Source organism: Phyllostomus discolor, chromosome 2 (genome assembly GCF_004126475.2).
Source record: "Phyllostomus discolor isolate MPI-MPIP mPhyDis1 chromosome 2, mPhyDis1.pri.v3, whole genome shotgun sequence".
Lineage (NCBI taxonomy): Eukaryota > Metazoa > Chordata > Mammalia > Chiroptera > Phyllostomidae > Phyllostomus > Phyllostomus discolor.
The window spans coordinates 122347286-122374248 of NC_040904.2; the positions used below are offsets into that span (position 1 = coordinate 122347286).

Below are 26963 nucleotides of genomic sequence, written 5' to 3' on the forward strand. Positions count from 1 at the left end.
CAACAGTGACACAATAGTAGTAGGGGTATTAAAACCCCACTCAAATCAATGGATAGATCATCCAGACAGATAATCATAAGAAATATTAGCCTTAAATGACATTAAAGCATATAAACTTAAAAGATATACACAGAACATTCCATCCAAAATAGCATAATATACATTCACCTCAAGTGTACATGAAAAATTCTCCAGGATAGACCATGTTAGGCTACAAAATATGTCCCAATAATTAAATAAGATTAAATGATATCAAGCATTTTTCTTTTTCTTTTTAATTTTACTTATTTATTTTTAGAGAGGGAAGGGAGGGAGATAGAGAGAGAGAAACATCAATGTGCGGTTGCTGGGGGTCATGGTCTGCAACCCAGGTATGTACCCTGACTGGGAATCGAACCTGCAATACTTTGGTTCGCAGCCCACGCTCAATCCACTGAGCTATGTCAGCCAGGGCCATATCAAGTATTTTTTCTGGTCACAATGGTATAAAATTAGATATCAATTATACGAAGAAAAATGGAAAAATCACACAGATGTGGAGATTAAACAATGTGCTACTGAACAGCTAATAGGTAAACTAAGAAATCAAAGTAGAAGTCAAAGTATACCTTAAGACAAATAAAAATGGAAATACAACTTACCAAAATCTATGGGGTACAACAAAATCAGTCCTAAGAGGAAAATTCATAGCAATACAGGCTTACCACAAGAAACAAGAAAAATCTCAAATAAACAATCTAACTTTACACCTCAAGAAACTAGAAAAAGAACAAACACAAGAAAGAAATCACAAAGATCAGAGAGAAAATAAATGAAATAGAGACTAAAAGGACAATAGAAACAATCAATAAAACTAAGAGCTCTTTCTTTGAAAAAGTAAACCAAATTGACAAATGTTTAGCTGAACTCCTCGAGCAAAAAAGAGAGTTCAAATTAAAAAATCATACATGAAAGAAAATTTAATACCTAGCCTTCTCAAACTCTTCAAAAGAAAAAATACTGAAGAGGAGCAAATACTTCCAAACTCATTTTATAAGGCCAATATTATCTTGATACCAAAACCAAAGGAGGACACCACAAAAACAAAGAAACTCACAGGCCAATATCCCTGATGAGCACATGCAAAAATCCTAAACAAATAGTAGTGAACCAAATTAAATAATACATTAAAAAGATTATATACCATGAACAAACTGTACTCATTTCAGGAATGCAAAAATCATTCAACATCAGCAAATCAATCAGTGTGATACACCACAGTAACAAAATCAAGGGTAAAAATCACACACAATCATCTCAATAAATGCAAAAAAAAATACATTTGGGAAAATTCAACATCCATTTACAATAAAAACTCTTAACAAAGTAGGTATAATGAGAACAAACATCAACATAAAAAAGGCCATATAAAACAAACCTACAGCTAATATCATACCTAATGGTGAAAAACTGAAAGTTTTTCCTCTAAAATCAGAAACAAGAAAAATTGCCCATTCTTGCCACTTTTAATCAACATAGCACTGGAAGTCCTAACAAGAAAAGTAATAGGCATCCAAATTGGAAAGTAAGAAGTAAAACTCATTGATGACATGATTTTATATCTAGAAAACCCTAAAGATGTCACCAAAAAAACCCTGTTAAACTAATAAGCAAATTCAGGAAAGTTACACAGTACAAAATCAACATGGAAACATATATCAGAAAGATATTAAGGAAACTATCCAATTACATCAAGAGAATAAAATTGCTAAAAATAATTTTAACAAAGGAGGTGAAACACCTGTACACTGAAAACTATAACACACTGCTGAAAGAAACTGAAGACACAAATAAATGGAAAGATATTCCATGTTTATGGATTAGAAGTAATATTGTTAAAATATTCATATTGCCTAAAGCAATCTACAAATTCAATGCAATCCCTATCAAAATCCAATAGCATTTTTTTTCACAGATATAGAGCTAAAAATCCTAAAATTTGATTGGAATTATGGAAACCTTAAATAGAGAAAGCAATATTAAGAAGAACAAAGTCCCCTGGCTGGCATAGCTCAGTGGATTGAGCACGGGCTGCGAACCAAAGTGTCCGCAGGTTCGATTCCCAGTCAGGCCACATACCTGGGTTGTAGGCCACGGCCCCCAGCAACCGCACATTGATGTTTCTCTCTCTCTCCTCCCTCCCTTCCCTCTCTAAAAATAAATAAAATCTTTAAAAAAAAAGCTGGTATAAAAAGAATTAAAAAAAAAAAAGAACAAAGCTTGACACACCATGTTCCCTGATATCAAAGTATATGAATAAGCTGTAGCAATCAAGACAGTATGGTATGGACATAAAAACAGACACATAGATGAATGAAACAGAATAAAAATCCCAGAAATAGACCCATGCACATATAGTCAGTTAATTTACAACAATGAGGCAGAATATACAATAGGAAAAGGACAGTCTCTTCAATTAATGGTGTTCGAAAAATTGGACAGCCACAGCCTATCATCATATGACAAGTATCACAACCTATTTCCTTCTGATCTTCCTGGCAGCAAAACCCTCACTTGGCAGATCACAAAAAGGCTAGAAAAAAACCTTTCCAGCCTAAGTGGTCTGTACTTATTGAGGCTAAAACCCACTGGGGAGAACAGAGCCACAAACACACAAATGTGCTTCCCCCACCCCTCCATCCACCAAACCTTTCCACCCTTCTTGGAGGAGCTTGTAGAGGCAGCTAAATTAGCTAAGAGTGGCTCTGCCAGTGGCTTTGGCTACAGAAAGGCAGTGCTGGGAACAAACAGGTCAGAAGACCATAGCCCACTACTTCCAACCATGGGAAAGGTGACCTGAGACCAAGACCACTGGATCATAAGGGGACACCCACCTCTTCAGGGAGTACGGGGTATTTTCCATGGCCAAGGTGACACTGCCCACAGAGATCCCAGTGGTGCAGGTAAAAAAAATAAAAATAAAAACTTGCCTACCAGAAAAACAAAAGATTCTGCGTATCACTCTGCTAAACAGTAAAATCTCAAGTACATTAAAAATATTTTAAAAGATTTCATTCCCACAAATGATCAGGCAGATAAATAATCCATGAAGCACATTAATAGCCAAGGATGTAACTAAGGGAATTCAGAAAGAAAATAAAAAATATATGGAAAAGAAACTTAAAGTCTAGGAAGACTGTGATTAAAATGACAGGATTCAAGACTGCAGTTTTGAGAACATAAAGCAGAAGGGGAAAGGACTGAACTTGCACAGGTGGATGGAGGCAAGATGCAATTAGGAGAAAAAGGACTATTGTACATATGAAGTGTTCTTCTGCTTAAACCCAATGGTAACCACAGAAAAATCTAGAACTGAGACACATAACATAAAAAAGAAACATAAATATCATAGACTATCACCAAATTAAAATAACACAGAGAAACATAAGATAAAAGAAACAATAGAGACACAGAACTACCAGAAAAGATAAAATGTCTATAGGAAACTCTCATATATAATTAATTACTTTAAATGTAAATGATTGAACTAACTAATTAAAGGGCACAGAGTAGTGATGGATCAAAAACAAAACCCAACTGTATGCCTCTTTCAGGAGACACATCTTAGCGGTAAGGACAAACATAAACTAAAAGTGAAGGGGTGGAAAATAATATTCCAAACAAATGGCATCCAGAGAAAAGTAGGTGTAGCCATACTTACCATGTGTGTCCACAAAAAGTACAACCATGTTAATATAATGAGAATGCTTTGTGTAACATTTATGTAACCTGGAAGCCAAGGAGAGTATACTGGAATGTACATATGTGAACAATAACCACTTCACTGTAGTAGTCAGTGGAGGCAGTAGACGCCACTGAATTCAAGCATGTGTACTATGTAGCCATCATATTCAAAATGACTGAGTGAGCAGAGCAACGAATCTACATCTAATTTTGCATTAAGCTTGAACATTCCTCTGCAGAAGCTATATGGATGATTCAGAAGGCTGCAGCTGTGGGCAGCTGGTGATTGGCAGCTTCATCATGACAAGGCACCCACTCATGCACCATGTCTCATGTAGAGTTTTTTGGTGAAACATCAAATCACCGAGGTGACTCAGCCCCCCTACAGCCCAGATTTGGAGGCTTGTGACTTCTGGGTTTTCCCAAAACTAAAATCACCCTTGAAAGGGAAGAGATTTCAAACCATTGATGAGATTCAGGAAAATGTGACAAGGCAGCTGATGGTGATTGGGAGAATTGTGTGAGGTCTTGAGGTGCCTATTTTAAAGGGGACTGAGGTATCATTGTCCTATGTACAATGTGTCTTGTATCTTGTATCTCCTTCAATGTCTGTATTTTTCATATTACATGGTTGGATACATTTAGACAGACCTCATATATCAGACGAAATTTCAAGATTAAAAAGGTAACAAGAGGCAAAGATGGATATTTTATAATGATAAAAACTTAATATATATGCACCCAACCTGGGAGCACCAAAATGTATAAAGCAACTAACAGAACTAAAAGGAGAAACTGATAAAAATACAATTATACAGGACTTAAATACCCCATAGGTAGCAATGGATAGATCACTCAAACAGAAAATCAATGAAGAAATATCAGCCTTAAATGACACATCAGACCAAATAAATATAATCAGTATTTACAGAGCTTTTCATCTCAGAACACCAGAATATGCATTCTTTTCTAGTGCACACAGAATGTCAAGAATAGACCATACGTTGGGGCACAAAGCTAGCCTCAACAAATGTAAGAAGGCTGGAGTCACACCAAGTGTATCCATCAACCACAATGCTTTGAAATTAAAAAGCAACTGCAAAAAAGAAAGCTGGAAAGAAAACACCAATATGTGGTGATTGAGCAACTTGATACTAAACAATAACTGTGTCAAAAAAGAAATCAAAAGATATGTAGAGACAAACAAGAATGATAATCAATCAAACTTTTGGGAATGCAGCAAAAGCAGTAATAAGAGGAAAGTTTATAGCATTACAGAACTACCTCAAGAAAGAAGAAACAAGAAAAATCTCAAATAAACAACCTAATATTTCACCTTAAAGAACAAGAAAAAGAACAAATAAAGTCCAAAGTAAGAAGAAAAGGAATAATAAAAATTAGAGCAGAATTAAATGAAACAGAAAACTAGGAGACAACATAAACAATGCAACAAAGAGCTTATTCTTCAAAAAGACTGACAAACTTCTGGCTAGACTCACTGAGGAAAAAAAGTGAAAAGATTCAAATAAACAAAATCAGAAATGAAAAAGAAGTTACCACAGATACCACAGAAATACAAAGAACTGTACAATATATTATGAAAGTCTACATGTCACCAAATTTGATAACCTAGAAGAAATGGGTAAGTTCTTAGAAATATATAACCTTCCTGCAGTAAATCATGAAGCACTAGAAAATGTAAATGGACAGATAAACAATAAGGAAATTGAAACAGTCATCAAACCCTCTCAAAAAGTAAAAGTCAGGGACCAAATGACTTCACTAGTGAATTCTACCAAACATTCAAAGATCAAACACCTATCCTTCTCAAACTCTTCCACAAAACTGAAGAAGAGGTGATACTTCCTAACTTATTTTAGAGACCAACATTATCTTGATACAAAAGCCTGGCAAGGACTACACACATACATACACAAATTACACACCAATGTGTCTGATGAATATAGATACACAAATTCTAAACAAAATGCTAGCAAACTGAACACAACAATGACTTAAAAAAGGCAAACATCACCATCAAATGGAGGTTCATTCCAGGGGCACAAGATTGTCTAATATAATCAAATAGATCAATAGGATACATTACATTATCAAAGTAAAGGATACAAATCATATGATCAGGACTTCCAGCCAAGATGGAAGTGTAGATAGATACACTGTACCTCCTCACACAACCAAAAGAAGGACAACAACAAACCTAAAAAATAAAAACAACCACAACTGCCAGAAAATCCAAATGAATGAAGTCCAACAACCAAGGAGTTAAAGAAACATTCATCCAGACCAGCAGGAGGGGCAGAGACAGGCAGCTGGGGCAGAGAGGACATGTGGCAAGGTAGCAGCTGGCAAACAGGGTGAGATGATGGCTGGCAGACTGGGGGATCCCACATTTGAGTGTGGATAAACTGGGAGGAAAAACTGGGGAGCAAGTTAGACCACATAACCTGGGGTTCCAGTGTAGGGAAAGAAAGCCTCAAAACCTCTGATTGAAAAAACCTGTGGGGGTTGCAGTGGCAGGAGAAACTCCCTGCCTTACAGGACAGTTCATTGGAGAGACCCACAGTGTCCTAGAACATACACAAACCCACTCAGGAATCAGCATCAGGAGGGTCCAATTTGCTTGTGGGTAGCAGAGGAAGTGACTGAAAGCAGTGAAGAGACAGGCAAGCGGCACTGGTCCTTCTCAGACACCTCCCCAACATACAGCCCACCACACAATGATGTGGTTTGTCCCCCCTCCACACAAATATCTAAGGCTACACCCCTTACTACATAACAGGTGCACTGAGACAAAAAAACACGACCCAAATGAATGGAAGAACAGATCAAAGACCAGAGAAAGTACAACTAAGTGATGAAGAGATAGCCAACCTATCAGATGCAGAGTTCAAAACACTGATAGTCAGGAAGCTCACAGAGATGGTTGAGTATGATTGCACAATGGAGGAAAAAGTGAAGGCTATGAAAAGTGAAATAAAGGAAAATGTACAGGGAACCAACAGTGACAGGAAGGAAACCTGGACTCAAATCAATGATTTGGAACAAGAGGAAGAAAAAAACATTCAGCCAGAACAGAATGAAGAAACAAGAATTCAAAAAAAAAAAATGACAAGAGGCTTAGGAGCCTCCAGGACATCTTTAAAAGCTCTAACATCCAAATCATAGGGAGATGATTTGGGAGAGGGATAAGAGGAAGAACAAGAAATGGAAAAGTTATTTGAAAAAATAATGAAGGAGAACTTCCCCAATCTCTCAAAGGAAATAGATTTCCAGGAAGCCCAGGAAGCTCAGAGAGTCTCAAAGAAGTTGGACCCAAGGAGGAGCACACCAAGGCACATCATAATTACATTAGCCAAGATTAAAGATAAGAAAATAATCTTAAAAGCAGCAAGAGAAAAAGACACAGTTACCTACAAAGGAGTTCCCATCAGACTATCAGCTGATTTCTCAAAAGAAACCCTACAGGCAAGAAGGGGCTGGAAAGAAGTATTCCAAGTCATGAAAGGCAAGAACCTACATCCAAGATGACTCTATCCAGCAAAGCTATCATTTAGAATAGAAGGATACATCAAGTGCTTCCCAGATAAGGTCAAGTTAAAGAAGTTCATCGTCACCAAGTCCTTATTATATGAAATGTTAAAGGTACTTATCTAAGAAAAAGATAAAAATTATGAACAGTAAAGTGACAAAAAGCTCACAATTATCAACAACTGAACCTAAAAATAACACAAAAACAAACTAAGCAAACAACTAGAACAAGAACAGGATCACAGAAATGGAAATCACATGGAGAAAGGGGAATGGGGAAAATGTACAGGGAATAAGGAGCATAAATGGTAGGTACAAAATAGACAAGGGGAGGTTAAGAACAGTATAAGAAATGTAGAAGCCAAAGAACTTATATGTACAACCCATGGACATGCACTAAGGAGGGGGAATGTGGGTGGGAGGGGGGATGCTGGGCAGAGGGGAATAAAGGGTGGAAAATGGGACACCTGTAATAGCATAATCAATAAAATATGTTTAAAAATATCATATGACCATATCAATAGATACAAAGAAAAGCATTTAACAAGATAAACATCCACTTATGGTTAAAACAATAAAATGAGTGTGGAATGAAAGTACCCCAACATAAGAAAGGGCATATATGACAGACCCTCAGCTAACATACTCAATGATGAAAAACTGAAAGCTTTTCCTCTAAGATAAGCAACACGACAAGGATGGCCACTTTCACCACTGTTATTTAACATAGTACTAGAAGTCCTAACCAGAGCAATCAGGCAAGACAAAAAAATAAAAGTAATCCAAGCTGGGAATAAATAAGTAAAATTGTTGCTTTTTGCAAATGACATGATTCTTTTTATAGAAAACCCTAAAGATTCCATCAAAAAGCTATTATCAATATAAACAATAAACAAATACAGTGAAGTTGCAGGATACAAAATCAACATACAGAAATCCATTGCATTCCTATATACTAACAGCAAAATACAAACAACAACAGCAACAACAATTCCACTTGCAATTGCAGCAAAAAGAATAAAATACCAAGGAAAAACCTTAACAAAGGAAGTGAAGAACCTGTACATCAGTAACTATAACACATTGATGAAAGAAAATAAAGACAAAAAAGGACATGGAAGGATATTCCATATTTATGGATTGGAAGAATCAACATAATTAAAATGCCATATTACCCAAAGCAATAAACAGATTTAATGCAAACCTCATCAAAATAACAATGACATTTGTCACAGAAATAAAACAAAAGAATCCTTGAATTTCTACAGATCCACAAAACACCTCAAATAGCCAAAGTAATCTTGAGAAAAAAAGAACAAAGCCAGAGGTATGACACTCCATGATTTCAGATTATATTACAAAGCTACAATAATCAAAGCAGCATGGTATTTGGAGAAAAACAGACACATAGACCAATGAAACAGAATTAACAGCTCAGAAATAAACCCATGTGTATATGGACTATTAATTTTTGATAAAAGAAACAAAAACATATGCCAAAGAAACGAAATCCTCTTCAAGAAATGGTGTTGGGAAAAACTGAAAAGCCACAAGCAAAAGGATGAAACTAGACTGCTATTTGATATCATACACAAAAATAAACCAAAAATGAACCAAAGACCTAGACATAGAAGAAATAATAGGTATGAAACTTATAAAGTTGGTCTCAGAGATTTTATTACCTTGACCCAAGGACAAGCAAAGTCAAAGTTAAAATAAGTGAATGGGACTACACCAAACTAAAAAGCTTCTGCACAGAAAGAAAAAAAATGAAAAATCAACAAAAGAAAAAGGCAATCATCAAATGGGTGGAGATATTTGCAAAAAACATCTGCAATAATGGCCAAATGTCCAAAATATATAATAATGTCACATAACTAAACAGCAAAAAAAAAAAAAAATACTAACAATCCTATGTAAAAATGGTCAGAGAACCTGAACAGACACTTTCTCCAAAAAGACATACAAATGGCCATCAGATATTCGAAAAGATGTTCAACTTCACTAGCTATTAGGGAATTCAAATAAAACCCATAATGAGATACTCCCTCATATCCGTTAGAAAGTCTATTATCAATAAGACAAGAGGCAACAAGTGTTGGAAAAAAAGGAATCATCATACACTGCTGATGGGAATGTAAGTTGATATAATTACTATATGAAAAACAAAATTGAGGTTCCTCAAAAAATTAAGATTAGAGCTACCATATGACCCAGCAATCCCTCTTCTGGGTATCTACCTGAAAATTTTGAAAGCACTTATTTGTAAGGATATATGTACCCCTATGATTATAGTAGCCAAGACATGGAAACAACCTAGGTGTCCTTTGATAGATGATTGGATGAAAAAGACATGATACATACATTGTATACATATATATACATATATACACAAAGATATACATACACACATATATAATGGGATACTACTCACTCATAAGAAAGGTGAAATACTGCCATTTGCAACAACATGAATGGATCTTAGTATCATGCTAGGTAAAATAAGATGGAAAAGGACACAAACCATGTGATTTCACGTACATGTAGAACATAAAACAAAGCAACAAACAAACTCATAGACACAGACAACAATATGGTGGTTGCCAGAGGCAAAGTGGGGGAGGATGAAGAGGGTGATCGGGATCAAATATATGGTGATGGAAGGAGATTATTAGACTATGAGTGCTGAGCACACCATACAGGTGATATATTATGTAACTATATACTTAAAACTTAAATAATATTACTAACAAATGTCACCCCAATAAAGTTAAAAAATAGCCCTGGCTGGCGTAGCTCAGTGGATTGAGCGCAGGCTGCGAACCGAAATGTCACAGGTTTGATTCCCAGTCAGGGCACATGCCTGGGTTGCAGGCCATGACCCCCAGCAACCACACATTGATGTTTCTCTCTGTCTCTTTCTCCCTCCCTTCCCTCTCTAAAAAATAAATAAATAAATAAATTTTAAAAAGTTAAAAATAAAAAATATTCTTTATAAAGAGGATGCAATTAAGATATTTTCACTTTTAAGATAGTGAAAGCTGGGGTGATTCACCAGCACAGACCTGCGACACAGAAATGCTAGAGGCGATAACAGTGGAAGGCAATGTGACTCCACAGAAAGGAATGGAGAGCGCCAGAAGTGATAATGGGTGGGTAACAAAAAGACTATGCTTTCTTTTTTCTCATAACTTACTTTAAAGACAACTGGCTGTTTAAGGCAAAAAATATGAACACTGTGGGGTGGGGTTTATAATATCTGTGTAAGTGGAAGGCGGGTAGCAATCATACAGGACGGGGGCTGGGTAAACAAAATTATGCTGTTGTGAGGTTATTATAAATGTGTACACTTAAAATGCATAAACTTTACTGAATGTGAACAGACCTTCAATAAGGTTGATTGTTTAAAAAATCAAGGGTAAAAATTCCCCTTCCTCAAATCAATCCAACTTGCAGCCTGAGACAGGTAGAAAGGAAGTTGTACCCACATGAATATTAATATCTAATATTTGCTGAATGCTTCTTATGTGTTGAGCACAATTCTAAATGCTTTATAAGCACTTAGTTATTTAATCCTTACAACAACTCCATGAGGTAAGTGCAATTTTAACCCTGATTTATAGGGCAGAAAACTAAGGCACACAGCTAACAATTGGACTCCACTACCTATGTCCTCAACCACTAGTTGTCATGAATCAGTGAGAGGGAACAAACCACAAACAGCAGGTTCATGGGGCTCATGCTCTGCATATTGATGATCTCATGGGACACCAACCTCACTGTATCTTCATTTCCTCTCCCCTCGTTTTTCTCTGCAGCATTATAAAGCATGGGTCACTTGTAAGCCTAAGTGGCCTTTAACATTATCATTATTTTAAATTTACAGTGACCTTGCTACTGGCTGTTATTTTGTGTTTGGGAATCTTTGGGGGAGGGCAGGGCACAAAGGGGAATCCATCACGGAGCTTCCTGAATTGAAAAGTTCTGTCTTCCTTAGTGAGTACTACCACCTGCCACAGTCCTGGATGCATGGTCAGTGCTCAATAAATATTACTCACTTACTACATGACATATCCTCCCACCTCTGGACTGATTGCTACTGTACTGGGGAGCTGCAAGCGTGAAGGCATTTGTCAAAGGTCACACCTTACCCATAACTACATCTAGAATTACTGATTTAAAAATTCTCAGATCACTGCTGTTCTCTGTTCTTGAAGCACAGAATGATACTGCTCAGAATAATTTCCTCAAATGAGGAACCGGGGTCAGAGGTCAAAAGGGAAGGTCACACTACTGGCCAGACTTAGAGCACTGGTCTCCTTACCTGTGGGCCCAGAACACCTCCCCCAATAAAACAAATCCCTCAGGTGACAGTAGTACCATTTCTCTTCAGTCCCTGTGGCAAAGGGGTTCATGGACACTCAAAACATAAAGGAACCAACACCGGAACCATTAACTGTCCTCACTCTCTAAAGCCAGATGGGCACCCTGCTGAGAGAGCTGTGTGCTCCTCCTAACAGCACTGGTCAGAGTGCTGAAGGGTGTATCCTGGACCTGGAAAGGAGTCTGAGCCCTTCTCCAATTACTCCATTACCCCATCGTCATTACTGTAGGAGAAGCACTTGAGATTGTATTTGCCTGTCTATAAATTAGGGACAATGTCCTTACTTTCCTGCACCACGGGGCTGATTAATCCATGAATAAAGCTCTTGGAGTCTGAAAGCTTGGCACTGATGCTATATAGTGCTTCTGGTTGGTGATAACCCTAACATTCATCACCACCTACATTCCATTCTCAAACCAAAATGGGACATTTTCATCACTGGGAGAAATGTCTGTGCGCTTTAGTAAGTTTGTGAAGTTGTTGTGTGATTGAATGCATTCTTTGTCATTATTATTTTGTAAGCTGTTGTATGTAGAACACCACATAATAGAGACTTTCCCAGTGTAGTCACATTCTGTTATTGATATTCAATAACTTCCCAGTAGAACTCCAGGCAGCAGGACCGGAACTTTTGAAACATGCTCATTGTTTAAGTGAGCTAGCTTTGCTGCATCTGGGTCATCCATCTTTCTTTTCTGTCTACCGCATGCTGTGGCTCATCAAAATCCATAAAGTCTCTCTTCAAGAGGTGGATTGAAAAGAGGCATTGTTGCTAGATGCTACAAGACTTTGCAGGTAAAATCTTCTATGTATGCAATACCCATTATTAATATCACTTTGTAGTGATTAACTGAGGCAAAATGCGAAGCAGGGAATAGAAAGGGTGTCAGCAGGGCTGAGACTGTAACTGCACCCCCTGAACTCCAGTCCAGGGTTCCCTTCGGAGGCATCTGGAAGGGAGAGGAACAAGAGCTGTCAAATTAGAGAGTGGGGCTGCAGTGGAAGATCAGGGTTCACGCTGGACGACATGGGTGAGGGCGAGCATCAATTCCTAGATGCAGTAAACATCAAAGGTGTTGAGAGATTAGAGCAGGGAATGTGGGACCCTATTCTAAATTCTGCTCTGTGTCTGACAGGCAAGCCAGACTCTCTAGAGCAAAGCCAGCAAGCCAACTTCTTTGGAATGTTAACAGGTCATGCTGTTCCTAGTTGGCCTCCAGAGGGCTCTGCTCCACCTCAGCAACACAAACCCAGGGCTGCCTGGGGCGGGAGGTAGGAGGGGAGCAGTGACGTACCTGGGGTTTGCTCTCTTGGAGGGGCTGTGAACTGCTGTGTTATACATGAGGCAGGTCCGAAACCTCCAAAAGCTACAAAACCAGAGGGTCCCTTCAGGACTGCCATCAGTCTTAGGTATAGGAATCAAGATTCTGTCCACCTGCCACCAGGGTAGCTCTGTGTGACCTTGAGAAAGCCATTTGACTTGACGGGCTTCACTGTTCCTATCTGAAGAATGGAAACTTGTCGGACCAGATAGCTAGTCTCCTCCCACGCAGACATTCTAACTCAGGAATAGCACTGTGAGATGAACACAGGGAACAAGGTTTTATACTTCCTGTTTCAGTGAATGAAAGAAATGGTAGAGAAGTGGGCCTGGATGGTGCTGCACAAAGATTTCTGAAGGGGTGGGCAGTGGATGGGCAGCCTGTGGCTCTATGAGAATAGAGTGAGAGGTGGATGTATGGGTGGCCTTCTGCCCATGGCTCTGTCCTTGTAAGTAGTAGTATGTGTTCCCTCATTTAGGTCTAAGGTCCTCTGAGATTTAAGACCTCTTTAGAACAAAAGGGATGAAAAAGCACAGGAAGCAAAATAGAAAGTGAGGGGGGAAAGAGGGCCAACTTCAAGTGTATGAAAGGAGAAAAAGAGCAGAGGATGGAAAGGCAAGAAGGCCTGCCAGAGGCAAGGGCTATCAGCTGGTGTGGAGAGGGGAGGAGGAAGATGACACAGAGGCCAGCCAATCCAGGCCCTTCAAGTCACAGATGTGGAAGAGAGGTCCAGGGAGAGAACTGACCTTCCAAGATCACCAAGGTGGTTAGGAGAAAAGGTAGGGCTGGAGTCTGAGTCTTCTGCTCACTTCACTTATGGGCCACTGCACTACCTGCATCATGTGGCACTTTAGGGCATTAAGTCACATTAGACAGGAGTAAAGGCAGGTCTGAGATAATGATGACATAGGCAGTGGAAAAAGCTGGGAAGGGAAGTGGACCTGAGTCTCTGATGTGACTTAGGAATCTTCTCTGGGACACTTTCCAAAATATATAAATTTCAGGGGGCTGGTTACTTGATTTCTGAGTATCAGCTCTAGACAGACTTGCCCCATCGAATCTGGAATGCAGAGGTGTCCTTAAATACAAGTGAGAGTAATGAGCTGTTTGCATTTGCAGGGGCAACTTCTGGTGCCCAGGCCCTTTCCTGGACTAACAGTGCGGCCCCCCGCTGGGCCACAGAACACTATCTTGGGAGCAGTGATGGTCCCAGTGACTGCAAATCCACAGTGGCCTGACTTATCCAAGAGCAAATTTCAGGTAGAATGGCATGACTACTTTTGAACTATCAAAGTGTGAAAACACTCAGAAAAGTTGTTTTCAGTAGCTCTAATGTGCCCCCAGTGGGCCTGATTAACTGGCAATGTTAACTAATCAGTGTGGCCAATTTCACAGTTACCAAGCCCCAGGAGGGGAGAACCCATTCCGGAGGAAAACCTCCATCACAGGATGAGAGTGGTACACCTGGGTACTTGGGCAAGTTTTCCTTTTCAGCAGAAAGTGTGAAGTCAAGGATCCATCCCACCATTAACAATAAAAAGAGAGTGTTAGGTGTCCTGCAGCGTAAGTTCTCTAGCAGACTGCTCAGAGCACAGGAAGCGCAGGCTGGCCTATGGAAGGAAGGTTGTGCAGGGCAGGAGAGTATGCTGCTTTGATCTCGTTCTGAACCCAGTGTGGCTACCAGCAACCTGTATCCGGGCTAGGTTAATGAACCTCCTTGGTATTCAAAGGTCCACCATCCATTTGGACACTCTTTAGGGGATTTCTGAGACATTTAGCTGTTTCTCTGCAGTACAGTCTTTTAAATGTTTTCAATAGAGAGGGAACAGCAGTCGCTGTTTATAAGACTGCCTAATGGTTTGGATTCCTGGACCCACAGTTCCCCAATGACTTCTCTCACCTGGTTCTCACTACTTTTGGGTCCTCACTACTTCCTCCTCCATAGTGGTTTGGTCCACGCAGAGACCTATGTGCTGGCCTGGGCTGGCCTGTACTGGTGACACAAATAAATGAAGTGTTCTCTCCAATGTTCTTCCATCTCCATCCCTACCTCTTCTACATAAGCCTCAAGGTTCATCTCAATACTGACTCCTTCATAACTTCTCTGGACTGCCAGAGTCCCTAGGAACTTGCCCCTTGAATCCATTTCATTACCTATGCAATCATGTAACCATACACATGCCTTTCTGGTGTTTTTAGTCTCGGGTTGATATTTAACTCTTAAATATTATTATCTTTGGTCTTGATAGAGCTCTTGTCATGTAATTTCTATTTTACATGCATAATACAACGTAATGTAATGTAACTGCTACCATTTAACTAGCACTTACCATATACGAGGCACTGTTTAAGCATGTTGCGTGCATTAATTGGTTTTTTCTAACAATGTATGAAATAAGTTCTCTTATTATTCCCATTTTAGGTGAGAAAACTAAGGCACAGAGAGACTTAGTAACTTTTCCAAGGTCACAGGGAAAGTCTGATTGAACAGCTCATGTTCAAAACCATTGTCTGAAGTATCTGCTGGTGCCTTCTACACAGTATCCGCTTACTAGATACTTGTCAACTGATTGGTGCTGATTTGTTTTCAGAAAACAGTTCTAACCTCAGGAAGAACGAGCCTAACCCCTCTCCACACACGGTCCTCAATGCTCTTCACTTTTCAATTAGGAAGCAAACCCTTGTGTAATCACAAGCTGTTTTCTATTCTGTGTGCTTCCAGATAAAACACTTTTAACTGAGAAGAGCTAACCTTAAAAAGTGTATCATAGGAAAACACATATCTCATGAGACGTCTTTAAAGCACTCAAGTACTTTGACAGATGAGGAGAGTATTGGATGAATCTCTGTTTCCAATGCCTTGTTTAGTGCTGGGCTCACAGAAAGTGCTCAGTAAGTGTTCATGGTGAGTGGAGGGTGTTTCCCAGGTTGGCACTGGTCTTGCATAAGGTAACCGACTGTTCAGTTCCCTTCATCATCAGACCAAGGCTGGGCTACTGTGTGCTTCTCACCTCCCTCTGCCCTTTATTCAGTCCACTCCAGAGAGTTTTTCTCCCAAGAGGGCATATGGGACTATATGGAAAGGAGGAACATGACCCCTTGCTTATTGCTCCACAAACAAGGCACTCCTTGTACATACATGGTAAATATTTAACCACAACCCTCTGTATCTATTGTTCATATTCATTGCGCAGTGTTTATTGTTCCATGTGACTGGCCTGTTGGTACAACCTGCATGCATCACAGCAGCTCTGCATGGAAGAGCAGGGCTTCACAATCAGTGGGAACTGATTTCCTTCATTGTGGAAGAGTCTCAATGAAAACAACTGGACAGATCTGACAATTACACAGAATTTCATTGAAAGAGTCAACTCATTTCTACATCCACTGTGAAATCAACCCTTAAACTGTACAGCCCACCTCTGCCAATCCAGGACCACAGTCATGATTCCTGGAACACCCTCCTTGCTTATCCTTCAGGACCCATCCCAACTGCCAACCTCCTCCAAGAAGCGTTTCTTGACTCTAGCCTCACTCCCAGAAGTGTGGTGCCCCAAAAGCATGCTCATTATGGAACTCAATCCATCTTACTTGAGGGATCATTTCTGGTGGTGTGGGGGGTGCTTTGCAATTTTTGTTTCATACCATCGATTCTATAATATTTTTTCTTCTACAATTCAGGCTCTTTGAGAATGCACTTCACATCTAACTCATCTCGTATCTGCTGGGATGGCTACAAAATCTTACTACATAGGCACTCATAGGTTTTTGTTGAACAAATAAACAAGTGACTCACAGACTTGTACTCTCCCCATCATCTCTTCCCTTCCATAATCTGTGGCCTTAAGATTCCAATGGTATTTCATACACATACAGACATTTTTTAAAAAATAAATGGCAGCTTTTGGGGCTTAGTGTTACAGATCCCACAAACCACCCAATTAACCTATTGTTACGCGAAATAACCACTTCAATATCTACACATCTCCTATGTGTATGTATACATACATACAATTTTCATGAAGACTAAATAAGATAGAAGAAGAAAAACCTCTTGGGAAAAGCTAAAAAAGGCACATAAATGGAAAGTCTTTCACGCACCAGCATCATTTCAGCGACCCTCTTAGTTCTCAGTAACGGCTATGTGTAACAATGCTGCTCAGCCACCGGGGGGCCGAGTCACAGTATCCAGCCTTTCTACAAAGAGGATACAGCAGTGACAAGCAAAAACTGTCCTCACGGAGGTATAGTCTTGTGAGGCAAGTGGTCATAAATAAACAAGTAAATATATAGTAGACTGATGGTGAAAAGTGATGTGGGAAAATAAAGCAGGGAAGGGGCAGAAATGTGAGGCGGCCTGAAATAGATGGTAAGGGAAGGGCTCTCTGATAAGAGGTACATTTCACAGAGACAGAAGGAGGTGAGCAGGCCAGCCATGTGGACAGCTAAGTGAGGACATCCAGACAGAAGAAGCAGCAGGTACAAAGGCCCCATGATGCAGTGAGCTTGGAGGGTGGGACGCACAGCAGGAGGCAATGAGGCAGGTAAGGAGGGAGAGAGGGAAGGGTGGAAGGAGATGAGGTCAGGGGGAGGAGGCGATCACATAGGACCTTTCAGACTTTGGGTTCTCACTCAGTGAGGAAGCCTTGTGGGGTTCTAAGAACAGAGACATGTACAATTGTTAAGAGGACCATTTGGCTGCTGTGTCAAGACTAGGCTGTGACAAAGGGCAAGGGTAGAAGCAGAGACTCCTGTTAGGAGGCTGCTGTAATTGTGTGGCTGGCACCAAGTAAATGTGGATGTGGTAAGAAACAATCCGATTCTTAATATATTTTGAAGGTATGGCGGATAGGGTTTTCTGATGACTGGATAAAAGGATCAAAGAAAAGAAAGAAGTCAAGATTTTTGCTGAAGTAGCCAGAGACTGACCATTCATTATCAGGATGGAAAAGACTTGGGAAGACTGGGAGGTCTGTTATGATGTTGTTAATGCAAGATGCTTATTAGATATCTGAGCGAAGGAGTGGGGTAGGCAGGTAGGCATACAAGTCTTCAGTTTAGAGAAGAGGGCTGAGCTTGGTGACACATAGTTGGTGGTGATTAGCAGATACACAGATAATACTGAATGCCATGAGATTAGACATGCTAACGAGGGTCTGAGTATAGATACAGAAGAGGTCTGAGGATGGATCCCTGGAGCTCTCCAATGTTAAGAAGATGAGAAGGTAAGGGGGAATCAGCAATAATTCCTGAGAAGGGAAGAACAAGTGAAGGGCAGGACTAAGAGACAACCGATTCCAAAAGCCAAGTGATTGCAGCGGTTCAAAGATAAGAGATGACCCAATGCTGCAGGCAGATCAAGCAAAAGGCATGAGAACAGACCACTAGATTTGGTAACGTGGAAATCATGGTCTCAACAAGAGATGCTTTGGTGCAGTGGTGAGGAAGAAAGCCTGAGTGGAGTGGATTCAAGAGAGATGGGAAGACAGAATGGGAGATAACAGGCAAAGGCAATTCTTGGGAAGAATTTTGCTGAAATAGAAAAGGAGACAACCTTAAGTTATAACAAATGGGAGAAAGAGCCATTTGTCTAGGTTTGTAGTATAAAAGATATTGCTGACATTTTCCTAGATAATATCAACCAAACTAATACAGTGCACACACTCACCTTGGTCTACTTCAGTGCTTCAAAAAGTCACACAGACACTATTCTACTGAGAAAGGGTGAAAAGCTAGATTAGCCCTTCCTTGAAGCTCCAAAAAGAGCTATTCCCTTTTTATTGGTGACCCGCAGAAAACAAGACACGGTTGTTAGCCCTGTGCAGAAGCACAGAGTGACCTTTAAGGCTGCTCACCACTCCAAAACCATCTCAGTGTTACCACCTTTCATGACAAAAATATTTTCCTGAACTGCATGGCAAGTAATAATGGGACCTTACATTTGAGGGGCTTTATCATGTCTTCACATTCCTGATGAGAGAATTCCAAACAGTGTCACCTGTTCCTGACCACAGCAATACAGTTTCACCATTATTTAAATGCATGTGGAGACAAGACATCTTCTGTAGGAAGTTTCTCCTAAGTGGAGCCCCAGCTATTCTATCTAACGCTCCATTTTAATGCACTAAAGCATGAGTGGCTCTCAACCATATGCATCTCTAATCAAGAATCTCTGTACTAGAGTAATTACTGTAACTATTTCTGTTAATAACAATCTCCTCAATCCCTCTGTGATAGACTAGTATTTGTTCACAACTGTGCCCATGCTTTTCTATAAATACAGTATATTTCTTTGTCCCATTATCTTTGGGACAAAAATAACCTTGTGACTTGCTTTGGCTACTGGAACGTGAGCAGCTGTGATATAAGCTATATTTGAGCAAAACAAAATATGCTCATGTGGTTTATCTCTATGCCACTTTTGTGAGCATCTATCTGCCCTCTGCCACAAGAACAACATGGCCTGTGTGCTGGGTGCTTCTTCAAACTGGGCTCTGGAATGAGATGGCATGCAGAACCTGGCTGAGCCCAAAACAGCTACAGCTGGCCAACATCCTCATGTACCACAAGCCAGGTGTGTTTCTGGTTTTAAGTCACTGTGAGTTTGGGATTGTTTGCTCTTGCAGTGAAAGCTGGCTGATACACTCTTTTATTAGATTGTCCCATTACTCAAATGAAGGAACCATATTTATTCTTTGTGATATGTCCCCATACCCAGTGCAATGCTCTGAAATTGGGGGCCCCTAGTAAGCACATACACAACAGGGTAAGGTTCATTATGTCCATTGCAGCTTAGTTAGCTAAAGTTTGAAATCAATTCATGGTTCCTATCACTGAAACATCAGCTGCACCATCATGATAAGCTCCTTAAAGTCACGTTTAAAGCCATTCTCACCCTGCCTTCTCACTTCCAGATTGTGGTCTACTGAGTTATGGCTGATTGACCAAGAAAACTCAAATAATTTAGGCTTCACAAAAGGGCAATTGGGTCTTGGCAATCATATACACTATTTCTATTCCTAGACATCCCAAATGGTTAAGGCCAAATAGAAAGAGAGAGAATCTGCTCTAAATGCATTTGTGTGACTTAGCTCTATGTCCAGTTTAAGACAGGCCATACGCCTTGCCCAGAGGGCCTCACTGCAAAGAGTCCAACTCTTGCTTCATTTATCCAGTAAATTCTCCTACCTTGTACAGAGACCATTTAGGCACTGTGCAGAAATCAGAGGCAATATAAGGCATAGTTCTGGGCTTCAGGGGAGAAAGGATGTATATGCAAAAGTCTAAGATAATCAAAAGTTAACTCTTTACAAGAGGTCTTGTGATATGGTAGGAAAGCATTAGTTTGAAAGTCAGGAGACCTGGCTCTAGTCATGCTCTGCCACTGGTTAAGTTACTTTGACTCTGAGAACATCTTTTCACTCTTTTGTGCATGGAAAAAAAAGGACTGAACAGTTTAATGTGAGGTCCTTCATATTTCTATGGTTTTATGACTTTAAGTGATATCACCAACCAGTATAATGTCAATAAGTGCTCTGTTCCTTGTGTAGGTAGAAAGGTGGGGTGTTCAGAGGACCTCTTTGTTTTCTTGATCCCTGACTCCCAAACTGGTGTGCTTTCAGCCTGGTCACAGGGATCTCCTCTGACTTAATTCTTGAGCCAGATCTGATGGAGATGACCTGAGAGTGTAGTCTCTGCAAACAAGTCCAGAATTATGCTCAGATACCACAAATCAAGCTGTCCAAAAGCTGACTTAGACCCCAGGAGCAACTCTGGCTGGGGTTTCCTGCCGCTGATGCAGGTGCCTGAAGCTGCTGTGTTCAGTGCCCAGGGCTCACCCGTGACAGGGAGGCTTCTGGAGGCACCTCGGAAGGGGGTCTGTCCACGTGACTGGTGACCTGAGAAGGAGTGTCTTTCTAACTCCCTCCTACTTGTGTGAGATTACTGAACTCCCTCAAACCCCTGAGTAAAACCGGTTCTCATTATGACAGGCAGAATCCATAAAGAGGGCTTCTGAGGCCCCTTTTCACAGGAAAGGAGGAAGGGGCTGGAATATGGAAAAATAAGTTTCAGAATATCCACTTGTGCTTTCCTGATTGTTCTTTGGAAAAATACTGAGATTAGAGTTAATTCCATTGGTTAAAATACCCTGTGAGCCTTGGGGATTAGCTGTGTCTGCTCACCTGGCTCTTCTTGCCACAAATGCATTTAAATTCCCAGCCCAGAGCCTTGCAGGCATTGCTCAGATGGCCAGAGGATTGTTTTCTCTGTGTAGGCTGTCTTCATTTGGCTGTGTGAGTGCTCTCTTTTTAAATTTTTTTCCCCAAGTGTTTACAGGAGTTGGGACCACAGTGTGTTTTAATGGACTCACATCAGAATTAGGTTTTTAAAGCAAAGGAACTCATTTAGGAAAAACCTCCATTTATACGAAATCAGGTATAAATCTCCCCATCTCCTCTGCAAAGTGCTCTTTGCATTTGGGTGAAGGAAAGTGGGGGTGGTGACAACGTAAGAAGAATGGCTCTACTTACTCGGGACTCCAGACACCAGCCGCAAGGGGCGCAGCACGCGGAATGCCCTCAGCGCCTTCACATCAAATCCAGCCCCTTTCCCTCCTAGAGCATTTGCCCCATCAGCTTTGGTTGCTTGTTCTAAAATTGCACTAAAAAGCCTGGAAGAAAGAAAGGAGAGAAGGAGCTGTCAAAACAGTGTTTCTTTGCCCAGTTGGGCTCTGAATTCTCTGAAGGGAGCCTAGGATAGCAGAGATTGTGACTGTCTCCACTCCAGGAGCAAGTTCTGAGGTGTGTGCCCAGGAGAGTCTGTGACCATCAGAAATTGACAGTGTGTCAGTGTGGGTAACACCCTGGCCACGGGCATAACCACTGCCCAGAGAGCTCTGAGTGAGGCCACGGTCAGACCATTTGCCATCATAAAGCTGTGAGAACACATCTGGCTTTGTGTGAGCTAAGCAGCCCTCAACATAGTAAAAAGCAAGTGAAATTTGCTGCCAGGGAACCCTGTCCCTTTGTGGTGCCCTCTGACCCCCTCCATGGTATCCTAGCTCCTGCTCTCATGTGGCCTGGAGCCACATTCTTTCTCCTCCCCATCTCTTTGATTTGTACCTAGGCACAGATAAATGATCCAAAAGAACTCTATTTTGTGCTGGCACGTAATAGATGCTCAAAAGAAATATGCATATGTTGAACAAATAAATGACTGATCGAGTGGTTAAATGAGTAAGTTTTCAGTGGAAGTAAATCCATGCATTAAGGTGTGTAACCTGAGACATGGAAACTTCAGCTGTCACACTTGTGTTTCTGCTTATATATCCATTCCTCCAACAAACACAAACACCTACTATGCACCCAGCAATGTTCCAGACACTGAGGCCCCAGCAAAACAGACAGTCCTTAATTTCTTGGAGTTTGCACTCTAGTAGAAGAGTCAGAGAATAAACCAAATAATCAGTAAATGAATATCACATTTAGAGAGTGATAAATGCTAAGACAACAAATGCAGCAAGGAAGGGGGATCTGGAGTGGCCAGGGTGGGAGACCTTTCTGTTTGATATCAAAAGGCTGGGGAAGGAAGGAACTGGCTCCTAGGCTAACATTTGAACAGAGACCTAAAGAAAGTGCAGGAGTAGGCACAGAGCTATGTGAGGTAACTGCTCCAGACAGAGGGAGCAGTATGATAGTACGTTACAGGGACAAGAGGCAGGGTGGCTGGAGCAAAACAGTAAGTGGAGAACAGTGGGAGATGCAGTTGGAGAGGAAGTGGAGCCCCATGGTTTTCTCTGAGTTGGAAGGTATTGGGGGAGTTTGAACAGGAAAGTGACATGATTTGACTACAGTTTTAAAAGAATCCCACTGATGCTGTGGGAAGAGTAGCCTGCAGTGGGACAAGGCCAGGACAGGATGCTGTACTAATCCAGGGCAGGAGGCGTAGACTGGGGGTGGTATTGGAGGTAGTAAGAAATACTTGGATTCTGGATTTATTTTAAGGTAGATGTGATGGGATTAGTTGATGAACTGGATGTGAAGCGTAAAGAAGGCAGAAGAATAAAAGACCGCTACAAGGGTTTTGGCTTGAGCAACTGGAAGAATGAGTTATGGGGGATGCACATCAATGGTTCTATTTTGAATGTTGTTGTGAAGTTTGAGTTGTTGTCAGCTGGACATCTTGAGTAGGCTCTACTGGGTCCAGAGTTCTGGGGGGTGGGGACTCCAGGCTAGAGAAAAACATTTGGTAGTTGTACGGATGACATTAAAGTCAAATCCTACAAGACTGCCCAGGAGGCTGTGATAGGCGTGAAAGTGAAGACGTGATAGGACTGAGACCTGGGGCTCCAACACTGAGGGGTTGCAGAGAGGAGAAAGCAGTAAAAGGGACAAGTGGACAGATGGTGGGCTGTGAAGGAAGTGGTTGCAAGAAGGCAGCAATTAACTGTGTCAAGTGCTGCACATACAAGGATGGACACTGACCACTGAATTTAGCAAATGAAGACCACTGAGACCTTGAAAATGGGTTTTGGTGGAGTGATGAGGACAAAGCCTAACAGATATGAATTCAAAAGAGGATAGGAGGAGAAACTGAAGACAGAGAATAGACAGCTCTGTCCAAAAGAAATATAAGGTAAGCCACACATGTGAGCCACATATGTAATTTAAATTTTCTAGTAGCCACATTAAAAAGAAGTGAAAAAAAAAAAAAGAGCCCTGACTCATGTGGCTCAGTGGATTGAGTGCCAGACTGCAAACCAAAGGGTCATGGATTTAATTCCCAGTCAGAGCCATGCCTGGGATGTGGGCCGGGTCCCCAGTAAGGGGAACTCGAGAGGCATCCACACAGTGATGTTTCTCCCCCTCCCTTTCTCTAAAATTAATAGAATCTTTTTTAAAAAACGTAAAAAAAGAAATAGGTGAAATTAACTTTGATAATATATTTTATATAACCAAAATATCATTTCTAAATGTAAATAAAAAATTATTTGTCACTGTCCTTTGCTCTAAATCTTTGAAATCTGTGTATTTTGCATGTATAACATATCTCAGTTCAGATTAGCCATATTTCAGGTGCTGAAGGGCCACCTGTGGCTGGTGGCTACTGTATAGACAACTCTTTTGAGGAATTTTGCTATAAAACAGAGCAGAGGAAAAATGGTGGCTACCAGAGGGGATATGGATTCAAGAGTTTTGTTAATTAATTAGTTAATTAATTAATTAAATCCTTGTCTGGGAGTATTTTTATTGATTTTAGAGAGAGAGGTGGGGAGAGAGAGAGATAGAGAAACTTCAATCGGTCACCTCCCATGTATGCACACCAACCAGAGATCGAAATGGAAATTTATGTAAGTGCCCTGACCAAGGATCAAACCCACAACCCTTGGTACATGGGATGACACTCCAACCAACTGAGCCACCTGGCTAGGGCTTGTTTGTTTTTAAATGGAGATATATCAGCATTTTTGTGTACGATGGGACTCATCTAACAGAGACAGACAATTTTATCATGTAGACATGAAAGAGAACAATTATTGGAAGGTCTGACATCCTTTAGTAGTCAGGATGGGGACCTAATGCACATTCAGGGATGCTGGCCTTATATAGAGGCAGGGAGGTCTATTATGATTCAGATAGGGAGGCACATTATAGGGGCACAGATGTGGTTGTGGGAACACATGGAAATTTTCTTCTGATTACATCTGCTATCCCAGGAAAATAGGGAGCAAGGTCATCATCAGCTGAAAATGTGAATGGGGAGGAGGTATTGGAATTATGAAGAGAAAGCAAGGGTAAAGAAAGTAGAAAAGCAAACTGGTAGGAACATGTAGCAGGATTGCCAGGAGTCATGAGGAGCCTATTTGGAGGTTGGTGGTCATGAGTGTAAAGTGAGACCCATCACCTCAACTTTGCATATTTCTCTACCCCTTTCGATGGCACAGCTTCAGGTACCAAACAGATCTCCATCTAGTCAGATTTTATTAGGACTGATGAGCAAGATAAATGAAGGGAGGAATAGAAGGTGATTATAATAAATACAGGTGAGAGTTTACAATGATGGGACATGGCATCTGAGCTGGCTGGAAGGAGGCATGCACATGATGGCAGGGACAAAAGGAATGTGGCAGGATGAATGGGTTGTTGGAGTTAATTGCTAGAGAGAGTAAACTGGAAAAATGAGTGGTACAGCTTAGAGAGTAGGATATTTGGTTTGGGTTTCTAGGGAGGGTATAGTTATTAGGCACTGCAGGGATACTGGCTATGACCATGGGAGTGGGCAGTTGAGATAGAATGGATCCCCAGGGAAGAAGCTATTGAAGAACCAAGAAGACATTTGTATGGCAGTGGCAGGAGTAGTGAGCGTTGGAGAAAGTGGGGGTGAGCCAAGAGCTCATACCTTCAAGGAACAGGGAGTAACTCAAAGGTCTATGGAAAGCTACAATAAGGAGAAGCAGGGCGTAGAAGTGTCTAATGACACAAATATCAAAACTGGAGGTTTTTAGTGGGAGGAACAGTGGTCGGAAAGCAGAAATAAGGAGAAGCAGGGCTCTTCTCCTGACCTCTGGGCTGTGGAATGGGGAATCTGATTGAGAGAGGCTGGCTTACCTCTAGAGGAAGAAGGACCCTCAAGTTAGAGCCAGAGAGTGAGCAGAGTGATCAGAATGAACTTGCTTTGTAAATAAAGTTTGCCTGGAATCAGCTACACCCATCCTTACATAATCGCTGTTTTCTCCCTACAGTAGTTGGGACACAAACTGCATGGTTCACAAAGCTGAAAGTTGTACCCGGCCCTTATAGAATTGTCTGCAGCCCCTGAATGGGAAGGTGGACTATAGGGAACAGAAGTGCACATCAGAGGAAAGGTTCAGAACTGGGTGGAGAGGAAAAAGGGTTTAGACCAGAGGATGCACAGACCATGTGGGATGGGAGTCTGGAGTCTTAGACTCTTTGCAGTCACTAAGAAAAATGGGGAAAAGGGTACCCAGGGAATTTCTGTCCTTTGCACCCTGAGATGACTATATTGATTCACTGTCAGTAGAGTGGGTGCTGGGTCATGGCCTGGGGTCAAGAAGGAAGTCCAGGTATCAGAACTGGGTCCCCTTATTAGACCTGAACTTGGGGCCAGAGCAACTTCTTTTTGAGGACTAGGCTCAAGCCTTAAACAACTCATGCCCCAGGGCACCATCTGGAAACTGGGAGGCTGCAGGTATAGGCTTAACTGTTCAGGAGCTCAGCTCCAGGCAGGACCCAGCAATGATGAGGTTGGACCAAATAGAGGATTTTCAAACTGTGCTCCGTGGAACCTGTTAGGGACTTCATGGGCCGCGAGGCAGACATGAGTGACTGGGGTTCTGGCTCCTTTCCCTGTATTTAACAGAGCAGGCCCCCTTTGATCTGTTTTATGCATCATGCCTCTGAGTAAGGCTTGGTTTTAACAATGGGTTCTGCAGCTCAAAGGAGTTTGATAACCCTGGTCAGACCACATCTAAAGTCTCTGCTCCCTGATTCTCTCAGCTCAGCTTGGCAATCTGATGGTTTCACATGTTGGTTGGTGATACCTGGAATCCCAGGCAAGGTTACCAGGACAGGGGAATGGGCTCCTTTCTCCACAGAGAAATATTCTTTCCACTCAAGTCTAGATCTCTGAAATGAAGATCAGTTTGTAAATTGGTCAAATAACATTCCAAATCCAAACCAGATCTGGTTACTGATATTTCCTGGAAGAAAGCAATATGCCTACTGGAGTGCAAGATGTTCACAAAATGTTATTCAGTGAAGGGAGTAGAGATTGGACAACTTTCCTCTCTTTTAACCCCTGCCCCAACTTGATGCAGACTCTTATTAAGTGTCTGTGTTTAATTTTGAAGGGGTAGAAAATGCAGGAATCGGTCTAGGGGATGCTTGTCTTGGTCTGCAGGAACTGATGTTCTCCTCAGTTAGACACTATAGAGGTAAAAACACTGCTTTGTTCCTACCTGTCCC

At 41.1% G+C, this 26963-nt stretch overlaps 1 protein-coding gene across 1 annotated transcript in view; it reads right to left on the reverse strand.

The window, feature by feature from the left end:
- CACNA1C (calcium voltage-gated channel subunit alpha1 C) overlaps nucleotides 1–26963 on the reverse strand; it is a 626645-nt gene that overhangs the window by 226077 nt on the left and 373605 nt on the right. The window contains 1 exon segment of the mRNA XM_036018449.1: nucleotides 21510–21649. Within this exon segment, the coding sequence (XP_035874342.1) occupies nucleotides 21510–21649 (140 nt within the window).